This window comes from Leuresthes tenuis, unplaced genomic scaffold (genome assembly GCF_036924035.1).
Source record: "Leuresthes tenuis unplaced genomic scaffold, fLeuTen1.0.hap1 SCAF_7, whole genome shotgun sequence".
In the NCBI taxonomy this organism is placed as follows: domain Eukaryota; kingdom Metazoa; phylum Chordata; class Actinopteri; order Atheriniformes; family Atherinopsidae; genus Leuresthes; species Leuresthes tenuis.
Window position 1 is genome coordinate 21,092,702 of NW_027325361.1, and position 27,205 is coordinate 21,119,906.

General features: G+C 42.1%; 3 protein-coding genes across 6 annotated transcripts; 2 read left to right on the forward strand and 1 right to left on the reverse strand.

Annotated features, from left to right (window-relative positions):
• Positions 1-945: 945 nt before the first annotated feature.
• Positions 946-10,600, forward strand: LOC140312147 (uncharacterized). Of its 2 annotated transcripts, none has more exons than XM_072389836.1 (5): positions 946-1,268; positions 6,082-6,291; positions 7,840-8,394; positions 9,860-10,017; positions 10,308-10,600. In XM_072389836.1, exons 1-5 carry the CDS (start codon positions 1,199-1,201, stop codon positions 10,350-10,352), a joined length of 1,038 nt encoding a protein of 345 aa, XP_072245937.1. In that variant the 5' UTR covers positions 946-1,198; the 3' UTR covers positions 10,353-10,600. The 2 variants fall into 2 exon arrangements, with proteins under 2 accessions (XP_072245937.1, XP_072245938.1); XM_072389837.1 differs by having other exon boundaries at positions 6,085-6,291.
• Positions 10,601-12,281: 1,681 nt separating this feature from the next.
• LOC140312148 (uncharacterized) lies at positions 12,282-20,665 on the reverse strand. Of its 3 annotated transcripts, XM_072389840.1 has the most exons (12): positions 20,609-20,665; positions 19,800-19,875; positions 19,476-19,518; positions 19,180-19,340; positions 18,981-19,062; positions 17,152-17,335; positions 16,967-17,040; positions 16,761-16,837; positions 16,574-16,674; positions 16,407-16,495; positions 16,184-16,330; positions 12,282-14,229 (listed from the first exon to the last, which is right to left on the reverse strand). In XM_072389840.1, the coding sequence occupies exons 2-12, from the start codon at positions 19,863-19,865 to the stop codon at positions 14,078-14,080; spliced, it is 1,176 nt and encodes a 391-aa protein (XP_072245941.1). In that variant the 5' UTR covers positions 19,866-19,875; positions 20,609-20,665; the 3' UTR covers positions 12,282-14,077. The 3 variants fall into 3 exon arrangements, with proteins under 3 accessions (XP_072245941.1, XP_072245939.1, XP_072245940.1); XM_072389838.1 differs by having other exon boundaries at positions 16,407-16,674; XM_072389839.1 differs by lacking the exon at positions 20,609-20,665 and having other exon boundaries at positions 16,407-16,674; positions 19,800-20,574.
• A 222-nt stretch (positions 20,666-20,887) lies between these two features.
• mmachc (metabolism of cobalamin associated C) lies at positions 20,888-24,003 on the forward strand. The gene is made up of 5 exons (XM_072388720.1): positions 20,888-21,032; positions 21,369-21,566; positions 22,200-22,352; positions 22,443-22,619; positions 23,245-24,003. Exons 1-5 carry the CDS (start codon positions 20,943-20,945, stop codon positions 23,425-23,427), a joined length of 801 nt encoding a protein of 266 aa, XP_072244821.1. The 5' UTR covers positions 20,888-20,942; the 3' UTR covers positions 23,428-24,003.
• The last annotated feature ends 3,202 nt before the right edge of the window (positions 24,004-27,205 follow it).

Consider the following 27,205-nt stretch of genomic DNA (forward strand, 5'->3'; position numbering starts at 1 on the left):
AAAGTGTTAAATACGAGCCAAATAGACGAATGAATAAAATAACTGGAAAGCCGTGTAAAAAAGTGGTTTCTGGTTTGTCAGTCTAATTCGAAGATTTGCCAAAATGTGTCAAACATTCTGAAAGAAAGCCACACATTTTTACAGCTGCAGCGTAATCTTGCCTATCGATACGAACGTTTGGCTTTCAGAGTCTGCTATAGAACAACAGCGCTCCCAAGTGGACTAATGAAGGCATCACAACCCTGGGAAACCGCCGTAAAGAAAACCTGTCTTGATTAAGAAAACGATTACATTACGCCTTCCACCCTCAATAAAAGTCTTTTATTACAAGAGGTGCACATTTCTATGTGAATTTTTTGAGTCAGCATGTTATAAACTCCGTATTATGAATTATTCAAAAACGGATTTTATTGCTTATTCTTTCTACACAGAGCCATAGCATCGTAAAACTTTAGATGCAAACACAGAACATTATCACTTTTATTAACTACATATTAACTATACAAACTATTGAATTGCCTGTCAAGTTAAGCTCTCGTCGTTTGGGTTTGAAAGGGCTATGTCCATTATTGATTTATATAGATTTATATATATTGATTTGATCTATAGATCGTTCATAAAACCCCCTGACGTTGTTGTTGATCTTTGATTTCACACTGTAGTATGAACGTAAAGGTGGACAAATAACACAAAATCCCAACGCGTAATACTTTGACAAGACTTGTGTGGCGTTAAATACTTGATAAGCATATGTCTCAGAGTTCATCTTCTCTCAGAAAAGCCGAGATGATCCCTGTGACCGTGATTTGTGTTGATGTACAGTGACGCACTCAAAGTAGTTTCGTCCATGCCTTTCTCTCTTGTGTGGGTAGGTGTCAGTCTTCGTCCTGAACACGCGTCATGGCACGGAGTCAGACACACTGACTATTTTGAACAAGGAACACGTGGCATTGCTTCTGGTGAGAGCGAGAGAGCCCCGAGAGCAGCGCAGTCACTCCTCCTTCAGTCCCCCCAGCCACGCATACACTGACAGAGCTGCTGTGTGTCTGCAGTGGGTGTAGGAGCGGTGCTCAGCCGCAGAGGATTTTTTTTATGAAACTGTGATCGGACAGCGAAGGGGACAAAGCGGAACGACTTGAGAGAACCACTAAAGAGGAAACGTCGCTTGTTTGACCGTTCGTGTAGCCAGAGGACAGAGATGATGGAGACCAAACTCTCGATTGCTCTTTGTGCGCTTCTGGTCCTCAACTTGGCATCCGCTGTTCACGGTAGGCATTTGTTTATTTCCGCTCTCGCTGGCTTTGGACAGTTTGTCGCTTTGATTACAGTAAAATAAAAAATCAATTTAAATACAAAGTTACCTCTAAGTAAGGTACACACTGTCCACCTGTGATGTTGTTGCACACAACGGTCACCTCTGTCAAACTGTAACGTGATAAAGATGTGAAAAGAAGTGAGTTTCTTTTCTTTTTTTTAACTTTTTTTTTTTTACTCTTTACTGCACTAACAAAAAAAGGAACATTATAGATGACTGTGTTTTCTGTCAGCCTTCCCGAAAGTCAGTAGTGAACAAACTCCAGCACACCTCAAGCAAAAATCTGGTTTCTCCGATACACCTTTAGGCCTGTTGAGCTTTATTTAAATTTTCCTTTCATCTCCCAGATTTCAGCATTTTGTCTTCTTTGGCTCCATGCTGTGGCTTTCACACCACTTCCCCACCCCCTCCCCTCTTCCCCTTTCTGTTTGCATTACATTTACACACCTCTCACACATTCTGTATCACTCTCTACCCACCTTCCGCTTTCTCTCTTACCTGTTTCAAACAGTGCTCTCCACCTTCCACCTTCTCTTTCTTTTTCCACCAGCACCTCCTATATGAAAGGAGAATGATTTTGAAAAGATTTCATTGGGCTGTACTGTATCCTCAAATGAACAGAAACCAGCAGGACTCTCCGGGAGAACATTTATTGGCTGTAAATGAGCAGGGAAACTACACTGATAGATGACACCTCTAATTATGTGCAGCAGCTGTCATCTTACTGGGTTCTGGCTAATTGGTCTGAGCAGTAAGTAAACTTTGCGCAGACAATTTAAGTGATGCAGTGGCCACAGGTTTCATTTTTACTAAGGAAAGAGTGGGAGAACTGACAGTTTATTAACAATTTCCATATAAATCCCTCTAAGCTTCCATAGCACAGAATGGTACAAAGCCAGTAACCTTGTGGCTTCTCTTGGCTTTTCTGGCCTCCTTTGCAACAAATCCATTATTTGCTTTTTTGTTTTCTACAAAAAAATCAGTTCAGAGTAACATTAAAAAACTAACTAAACAAGGTCTGCTTTTAAACAATCTTTATCGACTGGCAAACTATATTATGAAACACTGAAATGCAATTAATATACACACCATATAACAGGAAAAGTTGATCTAATCTGTTGTGTCATACTGTTCCAGTAGAACATCCTGTCAATAACTAGCAGTTAAAAGCCTCTGTACGCCTGCTCATGTTCAGGTACCTTCCTGGCATAGAAAGAGGAAGACCTCATTGGCCCTTTGCTTGTTATGTGACATCGAAAATTAAATCCACTTCACATCTTTAGGCTGATTAACTATTGAAGGCCTAAATTACATATATTGGTACAAAACCCCCCATTAATATCAAATTCATTAATCAAAACTTAATGATCAATGTGAGACAGAAGACAAAGGCCTTTGTTTGTAATAATACATTTAATAAGTTATGTCAACTCTGGCAACATTTAATTAATTAACCATTTATTAGTCACAAGAATCTAGGCATATATTATCCATCTTGCATACAGCATGCATGGCGCTGTTTCAGTCTTCAGTTTCACAATCGGTTCAAAATGACCTGCAAAACTGATTCAGATAGCAGCATGGTCACTTGCTGTGAAAACACTGCTTGCAAGGTTTTACTGGAGCTGTTAAATAGGCCTCAGACTGACTGTATCACTGAAAGGCCAGTATTTCCAGCACTTAGTGCTGAAGCAGCAGACAGCTGCCAGCAGAAAAACGATTGGCTGTTCCTCGCGGTGACAGGATCAAGATGTGAGCAAAATCTATTTCCCCAGGTGCATGCTGCATTGGCCTGAAAGTCAGAATCTAAGGCAGCATAATATAGTGAGCTGCAGTGGAAAACAGTGAGTCTATTTATGAATCTACACACACACACACACACACACACACACACACACTGAAGCACGCATATACAAAAACAGACATAGCCTACTACTCCAGCATTTGACCTTAGCACCTCTAATGGGGCTAAAGTGAGAGAATAAAGCCAGTATTGTACTGAGAAGCACCTCTGACCGTTTATGAGTGTGTCTGTTTTGATATTGGACAGAGTTCAAGCAGGTCTCTCACTCTTTGTGCGTGTGTGTGTGTCCTCTCTACCTCGCTGTTTCTCACAGCGTGTACTGATGAGCTGTGTGAGTGATTATGGAGGTAATGAAAGGCATCAGGGTAGTTTGTTAGTGAGCGGTAATGACTTTACATTAGGTTAGTGTTCTGGTTTCCATCAAAGGGAGCAGAGATGGTGCCTCTTACAATAGTGCTGAAGACACAGAGACGGGGGGTGGGGGAAGGACTTCATTAAAACGATATCACTTCAAAGACCAAATATTACTCCCGCCTCATGTAGGGCTGCAGTTTAAGCCATGCAGAAGAAGAATACTTAACTTGCTCACAATAGTCCATGTCATATTGTTATTATCTTCAGAAACTAATGTAAATGGACACATTTTATAGTATCAAAATATTTTATTAAAGTAAAATATTTTTTGCCATTAACAACAGAAGCCTTTCATTTGATAAGATAGAAATAGATAGATTAAAAAACAGATCAAATTTACACAAATTATCACTTCCACACGTATCAATAATCTAAATGAGTTCCTTAAAAAAGAGAGAGAGAAAAAAAAGACCAGGAAGGCAAGGCAATAGCCTAACGCCCATAGAATTCCTATTTTATATCCCAAGATATGACACTACAGCACGAGACTAAAGAAGTCAGCAAAGTTTATTGCAGATGTGTTACAAAATACCACACAACACGGCAACATTAATTTCAGTGTTTGGTTTTTTTTTGTTTGGCAATAGCTCAGCTCATGATGTGGCACAGGTGAACTCTCACAGTTGACAACATGAACGAAACTCACAGCCAGCAGTTCAACATTTGGGGTGCAGAGACACTCCTTCTCAGTGACATATCCAGGATTACACTGTAATCCCTCCTCCTTTAATGTTCCCTCTCTGTGGAGTATGGAGTAGTTGTTCCTCCAGCCAGGTCCCTGTGAAACAAATGAATTGCCTTCCTAATGTTCCTGATGCATCCTTGTCAGCTCTCCAGGCCTCTCATTTCTCTCCAATAGTGACCTCACACGTTCCATGATGATTAAGAGAACAAATGGTTAAAACTTCCTCCTCCTTTCTCTCCATTTGGTTCACGCTCGGCATTCTTGAAATCTACTTTTCAATTAATCTGAATTTGGTGTCTTACTTGGGCTTCGGAAAGCTCAATCAGCTGCTCCAACATGCAAACAGTTTTCCCGTTGCCATGGTTAGGCATCATAACAGATAAAAGGAAATGCCAGAGTTACCAGCAGAAGTCATTCCAGCACTATAGCATCCAAACCAGCATAGAGTAAATGTTACGAAATTTGTTTGAAAACCTCTAAAGGACGCAAAGAAAGACGTAATATGTCCAGAGCTACTGCAGCAAGCTGACACTAGCACAGCCCCATTCTACAGATGACCAGGAGTGGTGTGGAGGGATGGTTTCAGTCCGTTCTATACTATATCTACTCTCAAGGGCCCCATGGGCAAAGGCAAAAGAGGACACGTGTAGTAAAAGAAAGGAGCTTAACAGCAAAATTCCCAGCAGGTGTTTGATCCATGAATCGACCAATAAATAGCCTGGTTCAATTAGCATTGATATTTGAACAGTTCTCCCCATCATGCTGTTCATATTTTAACATCATGCGACTAAGACGACACCCTAACAATTGATCAACAGTACCTCGCCATTGCCAGGCTTCAAACAGGATGTTCTCAGACGAATGTGGCCACTGAGCTTAGAGTGTCACAGAGCGTCATCGGCAGGTTGCAACAGAGATACAGAGAGACTGGAGTCATAAAAAGGCATAGAAGTGGTCTGTTTGGCCACATCCCACACTGATGGCCGCTTCATTGTGAACAGTGCCCTGCGGTACCAGATGATGAATGCCATTCAACTCCAGGCACATTTAAGGGAGGTGAGAGGCACCCAAGTGTCACATCAGACCATTCGAAACCGTTTACATCAGCGTGGCCTGCGTGCTAGACGACCTGCAAGGGTACCTGACCACACCATCAGGTACAGGTGCCATCGTCTTGCATGGGCACGTAAAGGAGAGCGCTATGCAGCAGCCAGACGAGTCTTTGGTGGTGGTGGTGTTACAGTGTGGGCAGGTGTGTCTAGTCATAACAGAACTGCCCTACACTTTGTGAATGGTACAGTAACAAGTCCATACTACCTTAATAACGTCATTAATCCAGTCATTGTGCCCCTGCATGAACAACACAGGCCTAATTTCATCTTCATGGACGACAATGCTCCAGCTCATCTAGGTCGCATTATTAGGGAACGGCTTCTTGAGACTGGGATACCTCAAATGCAGTGGCCTGCACTTTCTCCAGACCTGAATCCCATAGAAAACCCGCGAGCTTCAAGAGGAGTGGGATGCCATGCCTCAGCAGACAATAAGTTGACTTGTGAACAGCATGAGACGTCGTTGTCAAGCTGTAATTGATACTCAAGGGTTATTGAGACATTGACATTTTTTTGTTGTGGTATACCCACGACTGTTGTTGGCTTTTGTTTCAATAAATTGAGATGAGGAAATCAGTGGTGCAGGCATCTACTTAAATTCCCTACTTTCATAATATAATATCACTGTATCGTGAACTTTTTCAATTTTCCATAGACTTCACTCGAAAGCCAAATATACTTCAATTTTGTGAGTAGATTATGCTCTGAAGACATTAAAAAGTCAAATGTAACTCTGTCCTTTTCTTACCAGCAGAGGACCCAGAGGCTGCCTCTCCAGTGACAGGAAGTTCTCTTGATGCAGTTGGTGCCTCGTCTCCTGGTTCTGATTCAGACCCAGCCAGTAAGGCACAGAATGGCTCTGACACACACCCAACTTCCAGCGGCACCAGTAGTTTCAGCAGCAACACAACTACAGAAAATGAAACCATCTCTACGCCACTCACATCAGCGAAGAACAACGGTAACCAATGAAGTCCAACTTCCCACTTCTGTATTTATAGAATAAACATATCTTAAGGTTTTAGGTTTAGGTAATAGCCATCTTTGTGAGGTGGTTATGTTGAACAGGATGTTATGGTGTTTGTTTGTTTGAGGTTTGCCAGTACGGAAGTCAGATCACACTTGAGAGGAGGGGGAAGTCCAACAGCAGGCGGCTAAGAGTTAGGGAGCTATTTTTAACAAAGTCCTTATCACAGTTTTCCACATCCACAAGTGGGTCACAGAACTAAAGCGGGGTTAGAGTACTGACAGCCATGGTACAAACGCAACACAGACAGGGCAGAGAGCTCAGTCTAACATTAAAGAAGACCACAGAGAAGGGCAGAATCCTGGATGCAAGGTTAAGGTGTCAGTGGAAGAAGTAAAAGATGGCAGAATAAGGTGCAATCTCTCTGGAGAACAAAGTGAGAAAGTGTGCTTTGGGAAAAAGTGTTAGTTAAGAAGTGATTCCGATGGTATTGAGGAGAGAAGAAAAGTGATTAAATGCTGTGTGACTTTTCACAAGGAGGTGTGAAAGGTAGATGTGAGATACTCCCCCCAAGATTCACTCACACAAACTCAGTTTGTTGGTCTCACACACACTCACCAAAGATGGTTCGCACATCTGACTCAACACTTTCACAGCAAGGAACCTTTATTTTGGTGGAACACTCTTGTATCATTTAAGCAGACAGAGGGTACATGTGTTCAGGCTTTTATTGTTAGACTTTGAGTCTTCTGTCTCCACCTCAGCGCAGAGGAGGTATTTGTGGTGCTCAGGGTGTGCAATATACACTTAATACACCTTAAAAAGGCTTAAAGTCCTACTCTGAGGTCTTGGTTTCAACTAAACATAGATGGTTTGGAACTTGATATATTGATCTCATCAAGAATCAGATGCCAATCAGAGACAAACAAGATACCTGACTGCAGTGTCATACTGGTTCCCCAACAGTAGTGGAGCACGGGCACCAAAAAGGTTCTCTGTTGGTCCACATTCAGGCTGGCAGCTCTATTGGGCAGCACATAGTATGCTCATGCCTGTAATGGACGTGTTTATGTTTAGCAGAAGTAATATTTGCAGTGTTTAACATATTTGTTTAAAGAGTATATATGCTACCGTTTGCTCATCCGCGTCAAGCACAACCTGGAGTACAATGGAGGCTGATGGGAATTCTTCCAGAGCAGAATTAATTGGTTAAGTGTTTCATAAAAACTGATTCTGATGCAAGGATTTTGCTACATGAAATGTGAAACGGTCGTCAAAAAGATTTATGCTGAGGGGAACATCAATGTAGTGATAGGGAACTGGAACACATTCTTTGGGAACCAAAGTACAAAGTCTGTTGCATCAAGTAAAAATGCCCTGTAAGGCCAAACTCACCGAGTAAGGAGATACATTTATTTGTAGTATGGATTAATTGACCTTTTGGTATCTTTGGTATGGCACTTTAACCACATGGTAAAGTAATCTTCACCCAGTGAAATTGCATTGTTCTTATGAAGTTTTTTTTTTTCTCTCTTTCTGCAGTGACTGTCACTCCTGAAATGATGGACGTTTCAGACAAGAATGAAGACTCTACAAATCAGCAGCCATCACAGCCTCCAGTTGTTCTCTCTGAGAGCCACTCCCCCACCTCTCACACCTCCACCTCCCCCACTACTACCAGTAGCATTCAGATGTCTCACACCGTCCCTGCAGACATGCTAACCACCACACCACCTTTGACAAATTCTAGCAATTCATCAGAGCCATATACACCTTCACCAACTGGCTCTGTTACGCCGTCAAAGCAGTCCTCTAAAACTGAAACAACATCCACTACTTCTGCTCTAACACCAGAGCCGCAACAGCCCGAAACCTCCTCTGTTGCCACCAGCACTCAGTCCAGTTCAACATCCAGCTCACGCTCAACTCAGAACACCACCAGTTCTCATCCATCGACAAGCACTTCACCGTCCAGCACACAAACCAAGACCTCCAGTGAAGCCCAGCCGAAGTCCACCAACACTTCGTCGAGCAACACCTCCACCCAGGCCAGTACCCACGCCGAGAGCCCGTCCCAGCTGAACGTGGGGGGTGACAGTAAGTGCATAATAAGTTCTGTGCTGGTATATAAATTTGCTCTGTACTATTCATTGGCTGGATATTGACAGACGCAGAAGTGGATTGGCTTCACAACAAAGAGAACGCTGTTCTTTGTTTTCCAACACAAGTCAGTTCTTGCTTCTTCACACACAGACACCACACACACACCCACACACACACACCCGTTTACATTGTCTCCAAGGACTGTCACCACCAAGCTCTCCACAATCATGTGTTTGTTTGAGAAAGGGACAGAGGCAGTCATGGGACCCTGGCTTTGAGAATTCTGTTTTGTTTTTCTTTTTGTCTTTCTATCCCTCTGCCTATCCGCTAAATGATTTATGTATCTCCAGCTTCTCTTTCAGTGCCTATAATGTCCATACAGAGTTTAGATGTTCTCTTTTTGAGTGCCTCAGCTTGGAAATAAGTGCAAAGGAAGAAAAGATTTTCCCTCACTTGACCGACTACTGTTAAACTTCTCTCTGCTTGTCTCACTCTGTGTGGTTTTATTAGACGCTTGGCACCTCGCCTTTTTCCATTAGCCAGAGGAACAGGGAGCATTCGCTGCTCTGTGGTTGATGTCAGTTTCAACCAGAGGATACAAAAAAAAAAAAAGAAAAACAGTCAGGTTTACTAAACAGTTCTCCATAGCAACATCCACATAAAGAAACTACTCCCGCACAAAAATATATAAACAGCGAGAGACAGAAAGGTCACGATGTTCTTAACAGCACTCTTAGAGAAAACTGAAACACAGTGTACTGTAGCCCTGCTGTCTATAGTCTGCCTATAGTCACGTGGAAAAGAACGTAAACCCTTGTTTGATTCTGATGGTTTGTGCTGTCATGTTCTTTTTAGAGAAAATAGGCTTTCTCCTGGCAATAATTTTTTTCTCTTTTTCTAATTTTACTGTCATGAACTCTAACATTTAACATGCTATCTGCGACCTGTAGAGTCTGACACGTAGCTCTGGGGTCTGACCTTAGGGTGAACTTGCTGGTTGTTACTTTCCCTCTGCAGTAAGGGGGTCTTCAGTTTTTCACACACATTTAGGCTTAAATGATGACACTGTGTAATGTGCCATGTGTTGTTATTGACCACATGATTTCTTATTATGTCCTGATCCGTGAGACTTTTTGTTTTATATTGCTGTCAACTCAATTCTGAAAAACCTAAACATGTTGAATTAAAAAAAATGTGAACTTCAAATGTGACCTAAATGCTTCACAGGCAGGTTTAACATCACCGTCCTGTTTGACATTTCTGTCCCTGAGCCACACGATGCTGCTACAGCGTCTATATTTAGTTCAAGTTACAGTTTTAAACAACCACCCCAGAGGCTGTATTTGCACCATGTTGAGTAAAAGTGAACGCCATCCTAAATGCTGTATTGACAGCTTGTATACTCAAGCTGTAAACAAGAATGGTCCCTGCTGACATGTCTCCTGTGTTTCTGTTCCAGCGACGATGGCCCACGACTCTCCCACATTGGACCCCCTCCTGGCTGGCTTGGTGTCAGCCTTCATCATCACCGCTGTCATCATCACTCTGCTCCTCTTCCTCAAACTGCGTCGAAGAGACAACAGGCCAGAGTTCCGCAGGCTGCAGGACCTACCCATGGTGAGCATACCCGTTTAAGCACATCTGGCCTGGCTGCAGATGTGCAGATTATGTATCACCCTTTCTAACATGCTTAAGGTTATATGTCTAATAGACTCAGGCAACAGCATTTTTTTGTATCAATTTTCTCACCTAAGTCTAAGAATTACTCAGTCGCCTTCATAATTGCTGAATTACTGCAAGTGGTACCTCATAATCGGTTGCATTGCTTGTAGGTGGAGCACTAATGACAGCATGACTGTGTTAAAATGGATGAAAATAATCCATATTTTATGTCATTTCCTGTGTAGGATGACATGATGGAAGACACACCTCTGTCCATGTACAGCTACTGATGGAGACACGACTGACACTCTTTGTGCCAAAGCACCGTCCTTCAATCCAGACTCAGGCTGGTGTGTTTGCTTAACTTAGTCTCTTCTCCTTAATCTGCACCAAACCGAAAGAAACCTGGGTAGGTGTAAGCACATTCCTGGATTACTTTTATCCACCAAGATTACTGGCATGTACAGTGGGAAAGGACACGATTGAAACTGCAGTGGACAATGAAGACAACACCTATCATGAATCCTTTTTTTTTTTTCTTCCAAAAAGTCTCTTTTGGTGTGTGTTATCACAAATTAGTCACCTCTGCAGTAATGCACACTTAATATTTTTCAGCCCATCTTTTCAGGTTGTATATTATATATTTCGATTTACTAGACAAGAGTTGGTGTAAAGCAGGAGACGCCATCAGCTGTCTCCAACTGACGGAGTTTCTCCTGCCAGACTCTCACCTGAGGACACTCATCTTATTTCCCTTCATCAGTTCAAGTCAGATAGAGATGAAGGCCAATAAGTCTGACTTAGAGGCGTGAGAAAAGATCAAAACAAACAGATTATAGTGTTAACAAGGTTGCACTTTAGATTTTTCAGGAGGAAGGAGAATAAAACAGAAAAAATAGTTTAGTTTTACATAGTTTTAATTTGTGTGTGTACATAGGCAGCATAGAAGTGTGTGCGTTTGCAGATTTGAATGTGTGTGTGAGTCTGTTCAGTGCATTTGTATGATGTACTGGAGGCATGGCGGAATATTTAACTTTTTTTTTTCTTGCGTTTTTAGGTTATTCTGCCTTTAGACCTGATTTACATATTTTTTCCAGTTTCTTTCCTGCAGGTTTCAGTCCAGGAGAGAGTGCCTTATAGCTCTTATTGAATTTTGTGTTTACCGTATATATAAAAATCACATGAACAAACTTCAGGATTTACCAGTCATTCCCAGAACTTTTTTAATTCCTATTGCATCACACACTAAAGGACAGGAAGCTGCACTGACTTGCCCGTGTTTGAAGATAAGCCTGGAGCATGTTCACCAAGAGGCACTCCTTCGTACAAAAACAGCTTCAAATTTAAGTTGTCCAACTGCCGTTCTGCACATTATAAAAACTACTGACTGTAAAAAATTTTAAAAAACAGCTTAATGAAGACCCTCAACTGGTTTCTGCTTTAGCATTCCCCGCACACAAACCTGTTAAAGGTTCGCTGACCTGGTAACACCTCGATTTAGCAAAGATTCAAAGGACTGTGCTGTGTACGAGCCTCACAGTAAACTCACTCTGCGAATGGGACACATGTAGGAGAACAAATGAAAATGCAAAACACATATGGCTCTTCTTTATTTAGAGCTTCACTTGTGGAACCAAATTTCTGAGTTTGAGCTCAGAGTTTGCAGTTATTGTGCCACTAACAACTACAAATTAAAGCAAAAAAAGCGTCTTAGCAACGCTACGAGCCACCAGAACAGATGCATGTCTTTAGTATAGATTGTATCTATCTGAGACAGCCCAACACTGACCCAAATGTTTCTGGTGTCTTGGTGCTGGTTTGTGACTAACCTGCCCCTAAACCTGCGATGGATGTTCAATGAGGTTAAGATTTGGGGCCTGTGAAGGCCGTAGTAAATCATTTATTTGTTGATCTTTTTCATACTGTACTGTGTTTTAAGGAAAAAAGAAAAAAAAAAAGTGTCTGCAGGTCCTGTATTGTCCATTTCTTGAACTGTTAAACAAAGATTGAGGCTTTGCTGCCATATGTGAATTATGGTCTGTTGGTGATTTATGATTAAAGATATTTTGAAATCTTCCACTATATTCATTACCTTATTCCAATTTGAGACGTCTCCTGTAACCAACTTTTGATTTCAGCGCCATAAGAAGCAAAAATCACAACATTAATTCAACTGCAACAACAACAAAAAACTGACTCCATTTTTTTTTATATAAAAAGGCTTTAATTGTGGTACACAGAACACAAAACATCCTCAGAATTCCTTGGTGAACAAATCAATAGACTGCTTTGCACAATACTTGGCAGATGCCATAAGATGGTGGGAAAAAGGTCGAGTTCATCAGCCATGTTGCAGCTGCAGTAACAAATAAACAAGCCTTTTCCTGAAAATCTTTATTCAAACGCAATTTCAGCAGCTATACAAGAACAGCCCTTTCAACTGCTCTGTGCCACAGACACCTCTGACCAAACACCTGACCAGCCTGTCGGTGGCTCTGCACTGCTGTATAGGAGCGCTGAGAGGATTGTCCGGATGTTGAAATATTTAACAGCAAGAGACCTCGTCTGGCCCACTGGGCCTGGGACTCCTGACTGTCTGGTGCAGACAGGTGAATGAGGAGCCATTAAGAGTCTTGATAATGTTGATGGCCTTTGATTCCTCTTTGCCTTCACTTCCGCCGCATTAACAGGAGCCAAACACCATCCCTCATCAGATTCCTTGTGGACTGAAGAGTGCATCATAGGATGACGAAGCACCCATTAAACATCCATTATTCTGCCACACTGAAAAAAGTGCCAGTCATGATCCAAATAACTTTAGGCCAAAAGTTACTGAGAGTCTTTATAGCCTATTTTGCCCTGTATATACTCTGAAGTGACAGGAGCTTTAACCTGCTTTATGTCACAGAAACTGATCAATTAAAAGATACCACCTTGATGTCATCTTAAGCACAGTGCAGGTTTTTTTTTTTTTTTACTTAGCTTGCAGATCAAGACGCAAAGCCAAGTGATCGTTGTATCTCTTTATGGATCCCACTGCTGCTGTGTGTAAAGTCCTGCCTAAATATTAACTACATCAAAGTTTTAAGCAAACCCCAACAATCCTGGTTTTACTTTCGTCGTGCCTGAAATCAAACACTGTGGTTTAGCAATCACTGTGCTCCTGGCTGTGACTCTCCAGCATGTAAGCAGAGGGCGCGGCGACGATTAAAACATTATATATGCTTTGGGCGGCTTCTACTGAGGCATAATACACCTTTCAAAACACTTCTACACTGGCACTAAGCCTCACCATCATGAAACAAGAGAATGAGCAGCTCACACAAAGAGCTCTTTAAACAGCTGCTCTCCTCCTCAGTTTGTTCCCAGCACCCAATTGGCCCATGCGTGTGGAGGCAGTTCCAACACTCTGTTTAAAGAGAATCCGGTGAATCTGCCATCCCGAACATCTGCAGCAGGTATCACTTGCTTTGATGAACAGTATTTCAAAACACACACAAATGAGCTGTCGTTTGCCAAAGAAATGACACAAAGCCACTAAAAACGCCAGAGCTCGTCTGACATTGTGTGATCTGACCTCACTCCAACGCTTCTGCTACTTGCAACCAAATAGCGTTAAATTGAGGATTTAACATGCATTTAACAATTTTGGATAATAGTTAACCAAAAGTTGTAAAGTACATATATGTAAGCAGGCATTATAGAAAACACCGATAACGCCGAGGTGAATGATATAATAACTGGTTATAGGCCTGTGCCCTTGGTTGCCAAGTGTGTCGTTTGCCGTCAATTGTTTTCTTTTTCTCGTGGGACCACAAAGGAAGTGAGCTGTTTGTGTTATCTTTCCCACTTTTAGCTTCAAAGTTTCGCTGTTCTCAACCGAGCTGCATGTCAACAGCTTATCAGTCTAAAAGCATTATTTTATTTCAGTTCGTGCTTTAGAGTTACTAAAGGAAAAGTCCGTCGCTGTCCGTCGTCTTCTCACCTTCACCAAGAGCTTCGATGCATAAAAAGATCAGAGGTCGTTAAGACTTAGGTCTGATCCCAACTCTGGGTCCTCGTCGTCATCCAGAAGATCATCGTCATCGTCTTCCAGATCTGATGCTGGACCAGCAAAATCACTTGGTCTCGACCGAACGTTGAGACGAGCTCGTCTCTCACGAGGAGCTGGCAAACAAAGACAGAAGCAGTTCATTTGTGTTTGTAAGTGACCGGGTGCCTTTTTGCTTTGACAGCATGTGGGATTACATTCGAATGTTTTCCCATAACAACTGTGTACCATTATCCTTGTGCACGTGTGTGTGTGTGTGTGAATGCAGTCCTCAAATTATCCTGGCTTCTTTGGCCCAAATCACCCTGGGAAACATTTAGAGCAGAGATTGTAATCTCTTCCGGGAACGTCAACCTTCTGTTACTGTAATTCTCGGGGGCGTGCAGTGCACGAGCTCCCATAGACAGACACGCACACGCGTGCGCAGCACCAAATTTTCCAAGAAATGGCTGGCTTTGCAGAGACTGCAGGAAAGGAAATGAGAGCTTTTGTGCTTTATCTGCAAGAGGAAAGCAGCAGAACTGCAAACCTGCTCCTGTGATGCTGCACATCATGAGCATAGTCCTCGCTTTAATCTCATTTTTAAATTGTGGCTTTTTCTCTCCAAAGTTTTTAATGAATTTATTCATTAACACCTATATTAACACCTTATTGCTGATATATTTAATTGAATACTTTTGCTATTCTTAGAACATGCTTATTAGCCTCTTGTCGAGCGTAAGGTGAGAACATCAAGAATGAAACTTACATTCACGGAAGTGTTAGCTTAGATTAACATAAAGACAGGAAAAGGGAACTAGCTAGTCTCTCTTATGTTTAATTCACATAAAAACAAAGTGCAAGAATCACTTGATGTGGTTTTATGTGGAGTAATGTGCAGTTCTATTTCTTGAAAGGAGACAGTGATTTCCTGGAGGCTGCCAACAAACCACAAGAGTCCTTAGGACAGATACTCAAGTGCTATCATGATTCTCATCAAACTTTAGCCATAAGGCATGCCCATAATTCCCAAAGTGTGAGCCTATCAATGTACAACGTCTAAGCTCCCACCACATCATTTTGATCAGGTTGAGGTCTGGACCTTGACTGGATCATTGCAACACCTTGATTCTTCTCTTTTTCCACACATTCTGTCGTGGATTTGGCGCTGTGCTTTGGATCATTGCCCTTTTGTGAGATTTAGCTATAAGCTGCAGGGTCCTGCGGCTGCAAAACAAGCTCAAATCATCAGGCCTCCACCACCATACGTGACAGTTGGAAGGTGTTTGTGCTGATATGCAGTGCTGTGCATTATGGCTTTTCCTAATAGTACCGCTATGAACATTAACATGTTAGTCTGGTCTTGGGTTAAACCTGCTGGGATGTTCACTCCTTGGAAGACTGACAATTGCTTTGAATGTTTTCCACTTGAATAATCTATTTCACTGTAGAATGATGAAATCCAAATAGTCTGGAAATAGCCTCATAACCCTTCTCAGATTGATGGGCAGTAACAGCTACCTCTGCAAAAAAAAAAGCAGATGTCTGTCCTCCTTGGCATTGTGTTAACACATAAATGAATTCTCCAGACCAGCAAACTGCCAAAACGTCTGCTTTTATAGAGGTGCTCACGCTTGCTGATTAGAAATGAATCATATGCATTTGATTAACAGCACCTTGCTGCTACTTACCCTCTAAAATCCTATGAAAGCAGTAAGGGTGTGCTTAGTGTTTCACGCACTGCTTCTGCATTTGGCTTAGTTTTGGCCTAGATGTGGTGGTATGAATCAGAATGAAGCTTCAGCCGGGTGTGTGGGGGAGGCACGATGGTGGGTGGTGGGGGGGTTACATGTCTCATCTTGCTTAAATCGTCATCAGTGTGTTCCCATCTGGTGCTCTGCGTACGGTTTTGTTGGTTAGGATCACATTGTCAGAGCATGTTTATATAGCTGTACATGTAGGTGGACAGACAGCTTGTGAGAGTGATAAAATGGAAGCACGTGGTATTGATGATTCAGTGCACTGGACTGGCAGGTGCACTTGTGGGCAACTATGCTTGGGTGTTCTAATCCAGAAAACATGAATTGATACCGGGCTCTTTGTCATCCAGCCACGACAGATCATCGGAGCTGATCTCAGCGAGGCTCGGGGTTGGGCTGAAATCTTCCGAGTCAGAGTCTGCCTCTTCAGCTCTGACGCCTCTGCTCTGGATCTGCGGGCCCGGCAGTGGTGAGGCCCCTGCGTCAGAACAGAAAAGATGCTTACAGGTTTACTACGGTGTGGATGACAGAGCCAGAGGAGGAGAAGCACTTACCTGATGTGTGTGCTGAAAGCAAAGGTGCTGGTTCACGTCCTCGAAGAATGAGACTCCTCACCTCATCCTTCAGTTCTGACACAGTTGTTCTGTTGTAACAGATTAAAAGCAACACATCACCCACTGAGAGGCAAACCCTTGACACACATACATGCTCAAACACATACCTGATCTGACGGACTTCTTGCTGAGTGTGAGAAAATTGGGAGATAGTCTTTATCAGATCGGTGCTGTGAGTTCTGTAGCTGTCCGTCAGCTCCTCCAACGTCTAGGAAAAGCACATATGAGAATTGTCAAGTATCCAGATGAATACAAGCAACAGAACCCCCATAGCAACACAAAACTTAATCATACCTTGCAGCTGCGTTCATACTGTCTTCTGGTCTCCCTGGACTCTGCCTGCTGGAGGAACACGTCCTCCTCCTGTCTCCCTTTCATGGGGGTAGACGTTGTTACCAAAGTTGTTCATGCTCTTGCTTGACAAGCTATATGCAGGCCAACACAAGCGCCGTCCTGCTGAATAAATACACTGGGACATGATGTGCGCGTTTGTTACTCACTTAGCCGTGTTTTCAGCTGGTCCACCTCTCTACGTAGGTGTTCAAGCTCCTCTCGGCGAAGCTTCGAGCTGAAACTGAAAAAAAAAACAGACAGAAAGGTTGCAGCACTCCTGGCACAACTGTGAAGGAGCAAGCTTCTTTTTTTTAGCTAAAGCAATCAGTCTGAGGCTCCTGTGGTAATGCACCTTTCTTCCAGGTTGCCTAGTGATGTGGCTCGGGTGATGTGTCCCCGCAGACTGCTCAACTCACGTCCAACTTCTTTCCTCCACATCTCCATCCTTCTCTCCATTCCTGGACTTTGTTCTCTGATCAAGTCCTCCCTCCTTCTCTCCCCGTCTCTTAGCTCATCACGCAGCTGGTAAATCTCCCCTGGAAGAGAAGAATGATTACTATTAGCAAGCAATTTTCTCTTTTTTTGTGGACAAATCAGAATAATTAATCAACATTCTTAATCAACCCTAAACCCTCTTTATATGAAAGTAGTTGCGTTTTGTTGAAAACTAGAATAGTGGATAGTGGGGAAAAAAGGTAGGTTGTCAACTTTGAACAGTGGTGATGCAGCCTCATACATCTTTAACTCATTTTCTAAGTTGTGTACAAAGGAGGCCCCATCGGTAGGTCTAAAAGCACAATTACGTTTGAAATTAAATCTAAATAAATTAGTCTGTAAAATGATAATAACATGTAATAATAACAGATAATAACAGGTGAAGATTTCAAGCTTGAAGTTCTTCCAAATGCTTACGCTCCACCAAATTGAGACCATATTTTCCAGTAAATCTGCTTGCTTCCTGTTGCCTCGAGATATCCAGCTACTGGTTTCATTTTTCAACATCTCTCCCGAGACAGGCGAAGTGAAATTGCAAGTATGCAGTGGATCGAAATGACTCTTACAAATGAATCAATGACGTTAAGTGAGGCCCTCTAGGGCATTAATATGCATTGTGGATGAGCCAATCACAAGCTGGTATCACAAAGTACATCAGGAAGTACAACACGAAGTGCAACACATTAAAATGTCACTCCATATGTGTCTCCAGTGACCAATTGTGATTTTGGTTTCTCACTTGGTTTCTCAGATCTCACCTTATCTCGTGGTCTACACCACAAAGGCAGCTGGGTGCAACAAATACTCCACCAGCGGTGGGCGTCGTCATGTTTTTGCAAAATCTAACTTTTGCATTTAGTGACCTGATAAACTTGTCATGGGGTCATGTTTTCCGACAGCAATTTCAGTTATGTAATAAATGTAACGTGAGACAAGCAAAACAACTAGAACAGAGGAAATAATTGATTTGTGAGATTCAGAGGCTCTGTGTGAGCGTGCCTCCGGTGGCTGAACACAAGCAGGCTGACTCTGCAGTTTTTATTCTCTGTGAATTGTGAAGAAAAGTATGCAACACTGGAGGCTACAGCGCTCAGTTTAAAGAATAACTTCAGAATATATAATACAACCACTGGCTGTGTGCACACCCCCTCCTTCCAACATTGCACATGTATGCCTCGATTACATTCAAGTTTTGAGGACTGGATATGGCCCACATTAACAGGACAGCGCCCAGGCCTTCATGACAGACTGAGAGCTTTGGTACTGCTCTCATAGACGCTTTAGTAACATCTGCTGCAGAAACACAAACAAACTGCAAGTTGATTTCTGTAAAAGACACAACTTTTGTGTTTGGATTCAGCAAATAATACTGTGAAAGAACATGTTCTGTGAAGTAGAAGTGGATTTGACTAACAAATTAACTAGTTTGTAAGACGAAACTACTGTAATATATATAGAGACACAAAGTGTGAGTAAATACATCCTGACTATGTGCACCTTTTTTTTTGGTTTTCTTTTTCCATCTGTGACCTTTTTACTTAAATGAGATGTAACCGCATTCAACAGAGATACAAGTAGCTCCATGCCTCTAGTTGACAACGAAAGGGGTCAGATGCTGATATGTTTATGAGAGGACAAAGAGATGCAGAAGAAACTTAGGTAAGTTTATACAGCACAGCAGAATACCTTGTAAAGTCTGAATGTGATTTTGTTGAGATTCTTTCTCCCTTTCCAGGTCATGGAGTTTCTGTGTGAGGGACTCAACTGCCTTGAAAAGACATCAGGAGAAGACAGTTGAAATGCTGTCAATTCTGAAATACAGCAGTTAATTCCAAACTGTAAATGTACACTGTCAGTTGGTCCTCACTGTTTAATGAGCACACACCTGGCTCTGTATCTGGAGTTGTGACTGGATAGCAGCCAGGTCTGCCCACTGCACTCCGGGGCTGAGAGTTGGGGAAGGCTGTCGGTGAGGGGGGGCCTGGGGGGCCAGAGGAAGAGGGGCCAAATGTGAATCAAGGGCCCCGTCCCTCACTGGAAACAAATCTGGATATGAATCACATAAAATGACTTTAAATCATGCTGTCCCTTCCTGTAGGAGAAAAACCTAAATCACTAGCAAAAACAATTTGGGGTAATTTCCCATTTTCGTCAAATTAAGAACTCAAACAGCTCACCCACCTTCTCCTGCTTTGGAGAATTTCCCATGTGAGGTCAGTCGCTCCTGTTGACACATATAATGACAAGGGTATTCCCAAACTGTCACTTTCTCAGCATTGACTAATCTGAGTAACAGAGCTACCCTGTTAAAGCTTAATGGAGCATTACTGCCATCTACAGATTGCCACAATATTGACAAGTTACAATTAACCACAAGACCAAAGGCAGGCTCACTTAGAGTTGCATACTGTCTTCATTGGCCAAAGGAGAAAAAAAGACAACAAAAATACATTCTAACATCACTTGCCCGTTGAATACATTAGAGTGATATTTGAACTTACTCACCCTCATCTTTGCGACGCTGCCATCTGCTACTGATAGGATGGAGCTTAGCTGATTGTCCCAATTCATCTTTGCTGAACTAGGAAATCAAACATCAAGATAAGTTGCCAAATGCATCATCGATAAGCGCTACTCAACACATTCTTGATCCCTGCAAAAGCGTCGTGGCATGCAATCCCGTGTGATCAGACAAGGACTTTGCATCAAAAGGACAGTAGTACGACTGCAGTAACTTAAGCCGTGTTTCGTGGCTGGTCGGTGAGGCAACAGGAGTTAAGATTTCTGACTCTGTGAGGGAGATTAAATTACAGCAAGTTTGTGCGTTTGCTGCTACACATCATAATGTAGCTAACGCCAGGGGTGTATGTACAGACTGTCTAATAATGTAATGGACTTTCTCAGGTGATCTGCAAATCTGTACGTACTTAAAACAATCTTAAATTTCATGGGGTAGATTTAAAATGGAAACGCAGCTCTCTGCTAAATGATTTTTCAGCAGGACCGATGGCAGCTGAGAAAGGCAGAGCTAAATACGCAACATACATGGACATATAGTTACAGTCACAATATGCAACGGTCTATGGGGACATTGAATGCAAAGGGACGATATTAGCGTGGCGTTCAATCGAGCTAATGTCATCAGTTAGCAGTCAGTTAAGGGCAACTTGCTCTCAGCGTTTACAGCTTTTTTGTCGTCTGACAGAAAAAAATCTACATTAACTCTAAAGTATTTTAAAATGTCTGCTTTTGCTTGAAATATGTACGCTGCCTGTGTCAAAAACCGTGTTTAATGAGAATACAAATACTTCTACCTGCTAGCTAATTTAAGCTACTCACAGAAAACCTCGCGACTTTAATTTTAAATCCAGCAGCCCATAACAACTACGTGATTGCGTATTACGTAACAACCCAGGGCTTCTGGGTATTGTTGTCCAAAAGTTAAACCGCTACTCTGTAGTAAAATAAAAAATAAAGAAATTAACTTCTAGTACACCCCCTCAACAACATGCATTGTAGTTACTTTTTCAGTAGATTAGTACAAATCATAGCATAATCAATCAGAATCGAGCACCTTTTTTTTTTTAACTTTGACTAGGCAAAGAATACCATATCCCATAATTCATAGCAGCATGTTGACGTGCAACAATGGCGGCTTCCAAAGATAGTGTGAAGAATGTAACAGCACTACTAGATAGTTGTCTAACAAAAGCAGGATTCGAAGTTTACCCTCTTAAGGTATAGTAGCACCAACTTTTTCCAGTGTCTAGTGGTTCTGTTCGTAAGCGGGACTCTTCGACGTGTGAATGGTGCAGTGTAATGCAGCTATATGTTTACCCTCTAACTGAACTGATCAGCTGAAATAACCGGTAACATTGGAGTAAAATAATTAATTTTCTGTGAGCCGATAAATTGTTTTTATCCCTTTAAATCCATATACATTGTTCTACTTGTAATAAAAGGAAAAATGTACATTCGTTCTTGAATGTAATGTTTGTATCCACGTATCTCCCTGTGCACCTCCTTCCTGCATTGCTTGCTCTTATCTAACGGCGTGTCCCATCTTGTTTACAGGTTGGTTGGTATAACTCTCTGCTGCCTCCCTCCCTGCACCTGCCTTACTCGGATGACAGATTGGCTTTGGTGGTGCTCAGCACTCCTGCTATGTTTGAACTGGCTTTTCTGCCCTTCCTGGAGCAGAGGGGCTGCCAGAAGCTGTCTGACCCCATAGACCAGTGTGTCAAACACTGCATCACCTCTGCTGTCTCACAGGTGAGGCTGGAAATGTGTGATGGAGAGTTAGACCGACAGAGCTTTGACAAACTCAAAAAGCTGTCCTGTTTACAGCATTCTCCATAATGATCCAGTACCAGAAGGAACTGCAGAAGGCTTATCGACAAGGTAGCCACCATAGGATGTTGAGCTCCATGTTGAATGAGCCTTATGCTAAATTAGTAAACCATTAGTCTGTTCTTAATGAAATATGTTTGAATAGCAGCTGAGATGTTACAGAAAAAATGTTGTGGCAAGTCTCGCACCACTACCTACCTTTTAAGCATATTTTAAGTGCGATATCAGTAAATGTAACTTTTATTCCCCTTAAGCCTCCATAACAGCATTGACCTGTTGAGGAAGGACACAGGCTCTGCGTGTGTGTGTGTGTGTGTGTGTGTGTGTGTGCGTGTGTGTGCACGTGTGTGTGTGAGAGTCCTGTCGTATCTGACTGCGATGTTTACATTTATGGTTTTGAGTCCTGTAAAGCTATGTGGCAATAAAGTGTTAAGTCAGATTTCCATGAATCTCAAAGTCCATGTTATTGTGTTGGTTAGCTAGTCACAGGAAATCGATTGCATTCCTGAGACGTTTGTGACACTCAAATGTTTGCTTTACCTTGTCCTGCCTCAGTGTTTTCCAGGACAGAAGGTGGATGTGAGGTACGACTATGAGCTGCTGCCCAGCAGAAAGCCGAAGTTTTTGGCTCAGACAGCTGCACATGTATCTGGAGCAGCGTTCTATTACCAACAGTCTGATGTCACAGATCAGCCCTGGGAGGAAAAAGTAATGCTGTTCACTTTTCGATACTTTTCATAGAACTGACTTCCCCATCCTGTCTCCTCACTTCAGTTTTGTGCGATCCGCTTCTTACAGAAAATGTTTGGGGTGTGTGTGCATCCGAAGTTGGGAGGTTGGTTTGCCATCAGAGCTCTGCTGGTGTTTGGGGACGTGACGGTGGGCTCTGAGCTGGTGCAGCCCGATCCTCCTGACTGTGTGCCCTCCAGAGAGGGCAGGATCCAGCTGCTGGAGGCTTTTAACTTTTGCTGGCAGGTACAGCACCAAAGCTCCTTTAATCATGACACCCGTGGCACATATAACAGACAGACACCACCAACCATTTTATTCCAAAGACACAAAGACAGATAGCCTTTAGATAAAAGGCCACCCATGTGATGGAGGTATTGTTGACCCCCTTCTGAGAGGATTTGAGTCTGCTGTTGAAGTCGAGCGTCACTCTTGTGTTGTTAGAAAATCTCTTTTATGAGGACATTAAAAAAAAAAAAGTCAAGCTCAAGTCAAGCATAAAAAAGGCACTTGCATAACTCAAGGGATAAACCAGTCTGTTCTCATATAAAGGTTTAAAGAGCTACCTACAGAAGATGAATAGTATGTGAAAATATATATATTTTTTTAAAAAGGTGGTCTTACCGAATATTGCCTTACAAACTCATTATAAATGTGCAAACTCTGTTTTTGCCTTTTATACTGTATTTCCATTTATATATGCATGTTTCAGTAAATTGTTCCAGCTATTTCCTCACAAGATATAAAGAATGTAGCTCTCAATTACTTTGTACAGTACTGTATTTTTGGTTAGTTCTTTAGTCTATGACACTGACTGTTTAAATGCTGTTACAATATTCCAAACACTTTTCCTTATATTTTGCATCACAAGGACTGGAGCTACAGAGACGTTGTCCATCCGGTCCAGACCTACTCTCAGAAACAGAGGGACTACTTCTCCACTACCCCAGCTCAGCGTTTCGCTCTGCTCAGGACTTGGGGCTTCCTGCCCAGTGAAGATGAACAATCTGAACCGACCTCAGATGCACTCGGTCACGTGAATGGACACGGCTGACAGAGAAGAGGAGCTGAAATGTGGAAGTTCTGTCTGTCCCTTCTGAGCCGAAGCCTCTGCTGCTTGAAGAACTTTCAATTCATCTTAATCGAACTCCTGATTCATATGAGACAGCGGCTGGTGTTCTAGTTTAAGCTCGTATTGTTGTGGTGGAAGTGAGTTTGAAGCTAATGTGGAACACTAGTATGGCTGCTCTGATATTTTTCATCAGATGTTGACACTCGTTAAAATCATGTGTTTAATTGTCTGACAGTGGGTAGCTTAACTCTGTTTTCCTAAAGTGCTTTATAAATGCCCATCTACCTCAAGTGATGTTGGATAATGGTTGAGAAATATTTTTTACTGGCTGTTTATCTGAACGGTGCCAGCCCTGCTTATCAAAGCTGATTTCACAGTCACAGATTGAAGAGGAATGCACTTAATTTGCATGTTACTTCAGATGACACCGACTGTTGACTGATGTCTAACGACACAGTGCAAGAAGCCATGCTGATCACAAAATGAACACTTTCGGAGAATGTTTTGATCTCTATGATATATTTGGAATGTAAAGTTTAAGAATAAAAGAGAATCAGATACTTTTGGTTTTGGACAGGTCAATGGAATTGCATTTGTGTGGTTCTGGCAGTAATGAAAACTTGTTAAACCTTCTATATTTGTCCTCTTTTTTTTCCCTCAAAACAGTGTTCTTGTTCAGTTTTTATGCTTAAGGATAAGGAAGTATGATTTAGCAAAAGAAGCGTCCCTTCTCTCCTGTATTTATTGGTTCGGTTGTCTTGGTTAGGGTTTAGCGGACACTTTTCTTAATGAATTATAGATGTGAGCTGCCTCTGCGCCAGCATGGAGACAGACTAACTGCCCTCAGCTGTGACGAACCCCTCTCTCCTGCACAAAGGAGTTTAGTGCGTGAGCGCTCTGCAGTATCAACTTGGAGCGTTTTCCATACTTTCACCTCTAGGTGTCACCATTGTTCCGTTGGTAGTGGGGGGCTTTTGCTGCTGTTTCCAAAGCATCTGCAAATGTTCACTGCTTGATGGAGTCCAGCACTGACTGCAGAAAACCTGCCTCACATTATAAAGTAAACCATTTCAACACTACTGCTGCTCAGTGAACATGTTATTGCTTACTCTCCAATGGAACACTTCGACTCTTTCCCTGCATTAGTCTTGACACTTTTCAAACCATTTAAAGCTTCTTTTCATATTTGGTTTTCATTGCAACACCCCGTCCCTCTGTCTCTTATTGCGTCCTTCCCTGCACCCCCCTCACTCTCCAGTGCTATTCTGTCTATGTGTGTACTGAATCAGCATTTTCGGAGCAGTATGCCGCAGGCCTGCAGAGAGCCAGACCATGGACTTAATTACGTTCCCACTGATGCTCAATCTCCCCCTCCTCTGTTGCCCCAACCCACACCTTTCCCCCTCTTTCTCTCCTCACTTTTTGTCTGCCTTTTGATCTGCTGCAGTTTGACTCTCAGGCCAACATAAGCTTTAAGAAAATTACGCATGATACACCCATATGACCTTTCATTTTCAGCTCTGCAATTTCTCCTGAAAATGTAGTGTTTTGGTTACATGAGATGCACTTTTAAGCTGAAACAGTCGGTCAAGCTTAATACACCTAAACCTGAAGCATGTTTTAGATTTTCCATCAGTAGTTCACCACAAAAAATACATTTGGCATAAAACTGGATAAGAGGAATAGCGCAGGCAAAAAACTTTTGTTCTTCTCTCTTTTTTGTTCTTTTGTTGCTCGTGCCTTTGCCCTTTGTTTTATTAGATATTTATTTCGAGGAGGTGACGACTTCTCTGAAGCCAAGTCTTTTATAGACTTCAGGGTTTGCAGTATCTGAGTCTCTGTGAGACAGAGATTTACAAGCTTTGTCCCCAGTGCTGATTGCGTTTCATCTCACTGCAGCTGGCAGTAGGGGGACATTAGGGTCTATGTTTAGGATTAAACAAGAAGACAAGGGCACTCGGCTTGGAAGATTGAAAGAAAAACCAGCTGAAAACCAGCTTCTTCTTTTTTTTTCCTTAGTGAATCCAGCGCAGGTCAAGTTCTGGGCAACAAAGGTGCTCTGCTAAACTTGAATGGTTTGTGTGTGTTTATCAGAACTTCTGAGACAGTTCTGGACTCTCACATCTAAAATCTTGACCTGGTAGTCTAACAGCAAAGGTTTGTAAATCCAGCAAAACATAGCACATGGTTTCTGTTTAAAGTTAAGTGGGTTCTGCATCTTTAAAATCAAAATGGGAAAAAAAAAAAAAAAAACTGGGTAGCAACTGCATGCTTGCATGCTGCAAAAATCCTCTGGAGCTGAGCTAGTTTTGGCCAGAGGAAATAAGAGGAGAAAGATGGAAAAAAGATGAGCGGTGTTTCATGGGTTGAGGATCAGTGAAGCAGCGCTATCCGCCCACAGACATCAGCTAACAAGAGGAGAGGGGAAAGGCCAGCAGCGCAACAGTAACAGAGAAACTGGGAGCTAAGTGGGGGGAGGAAACAGCGTGTGGTGGAATGTGAAAATTAATATTAATAATACTGTTAAATCTCTAAAAATAATCATTTAAAAGGGGGAAAATAGAAACAGAGTTTTGAAATAGAGGTTGAGGTTTTTTTAGAAATAGGGAAGCGTTTAATAATAACTCTTCTTCTATCACTACTTACTCTGACAAAATAGTCTCACACTCTCTCAAAGGGCCTGTCTCTCTTCAAACCAATTCTGTTCAGCGTGTACGTGTGTGTGTTTCCAGAGGTTTTAAAATTTGAAAACCGTCTTCTTATCAGTTTCGTGGCTTAGCATAATTAACCAGTCCTCTGCCTCAGAATTCCTCCTGCAGCCAATTGGTTGCTGGTTGTGGTTGCACAGCCCAATAGATGAAAAGCGGGTGTAAGTTTGGGAAAATGATCTCATTATTAGAGTCAAGAAATACAATACAATAAAATAAGGAACCCCTCCTTTCTGTTCACCCACAAGCACTTAATGCACGAGTTAAATAAAGCTCTTCTACTCCAAGACAGCGTTCCCAAACAGCAGAATGATTGAGGTAGATAGACCCCAGTTTGACTACTTAGTCCGCACATAAACGGAAAACTCTCATTCACTTGAAAAATGAGCCTCTTGTGTAGAAGCTAATGATGAGACAGCTGATCATAGTTGCTCATGTGATGGAAAATGGTTTCCATTACTCTCAGGGTAACTTTGGATATCCCCATTTGTATGCATAATGCACTCTCTGGTATATTTTAAGTATTAATTATTTGTTAAAATTCATTATAACACACAGTCAAAAGAAAATAAGAGTACAACCTCTTTAGATTCAATAGTTTGATTTGTCAAGATTTCATAATAATCATCTGGTCCTTACCCTATCATATGATTGGATAAATACTATAATGATGTGACATATGATGTCTTTAGCAAAAACTAAGCCAAAATGCAGAGACAGGGCGTGAAAAATAAAGGAGTGGACATCTCAAAAACCAAACACATCATGTGAGCACAAACACCTCAACTGTCAACTGTCAAGCACGGTGGTGGAGGGGTGATGATTTGGGCTTGTTTCGCATCTGTCTGACAGTTGAACTTGATTGAAATTGGGTCATGCAACAACGATAAGTCCAAAGACAGCAGCAAATCTACAACAGAACGAACGAAAAGAAAAGAAAAGAAACAAGGTGTTGCAATGGTCTCGTCAAAATGACACATTCAAAATGCTGTGGTTGGATCTTAAGAGATCTGAGCATAAACAAATTAGATATATAAACAGATATAGAATTA

Bases quoted from the DNA above. Each gene is read 5' to 3' on its own strand.
- mmachc (XM_072388720.1), top strand. From the start codon at position 20,943: ATGGCGGCTTCCAAAGATAGTGTGAAGAATGTAACAGCACTACTAGAT. The intron at 21,033-21,368 runs GTATAGTAGCAC...TCTTGTTTACAG, and splicing joins TCGAAGTTTACCCTCTTAAG to GTTGGTTGGTATAACTCTCT. The intron at 22,620-23,244 runs GTACAGCACCAA...TTGCATCACAAG, and splicing joins CTTTTAACTTTTGCTGGCAG to GACTGGAGCTACAGAGACGT.
- LOC140312147 (XM_072389836.1), top strand. From the start codon at position 1,199: ATGATGGAGACCAAACTCTCGATTGCTCTTTGTGCGCTTCTGGTCCTC. The intron at 6,292-7,839 runs GTAACCAATGAA...CTCTTTCTGCAG, and splicing joins CACATCAGCGAAGAACAACG to TGACTGTCACTCCTGAAATG. The intron at 8,395-9,859 runs GTAAGTGCATAA...TTTCTGTTCCAG, and splicing joins GCTGAACGTGGGGGGTGACA to CGACGATGGCCCACGACTCT.
- LOC140312148 (XM_072389838.1), bottom strand. From the start codon at position 19,865: ATGAATTGGGACAATCAGCTAAGCTCCATCCTATCAGTAGCAGATGGC. The intron at 19,519-19,799 runs GTGAGTAAGTTC...ATGTGTCAACAG, and splicing joins GCAGCGTCGCAAAGATGAGG to GAGCGACTGACCTCACATGG. The intron at 19,063-19,179 runs GTGTGTGCTCAT...TGTCTTTTCAAG, and splicing joins AACTCCAGATACAGAGCCAG to GCAGTTGAGTCCCTCACACA.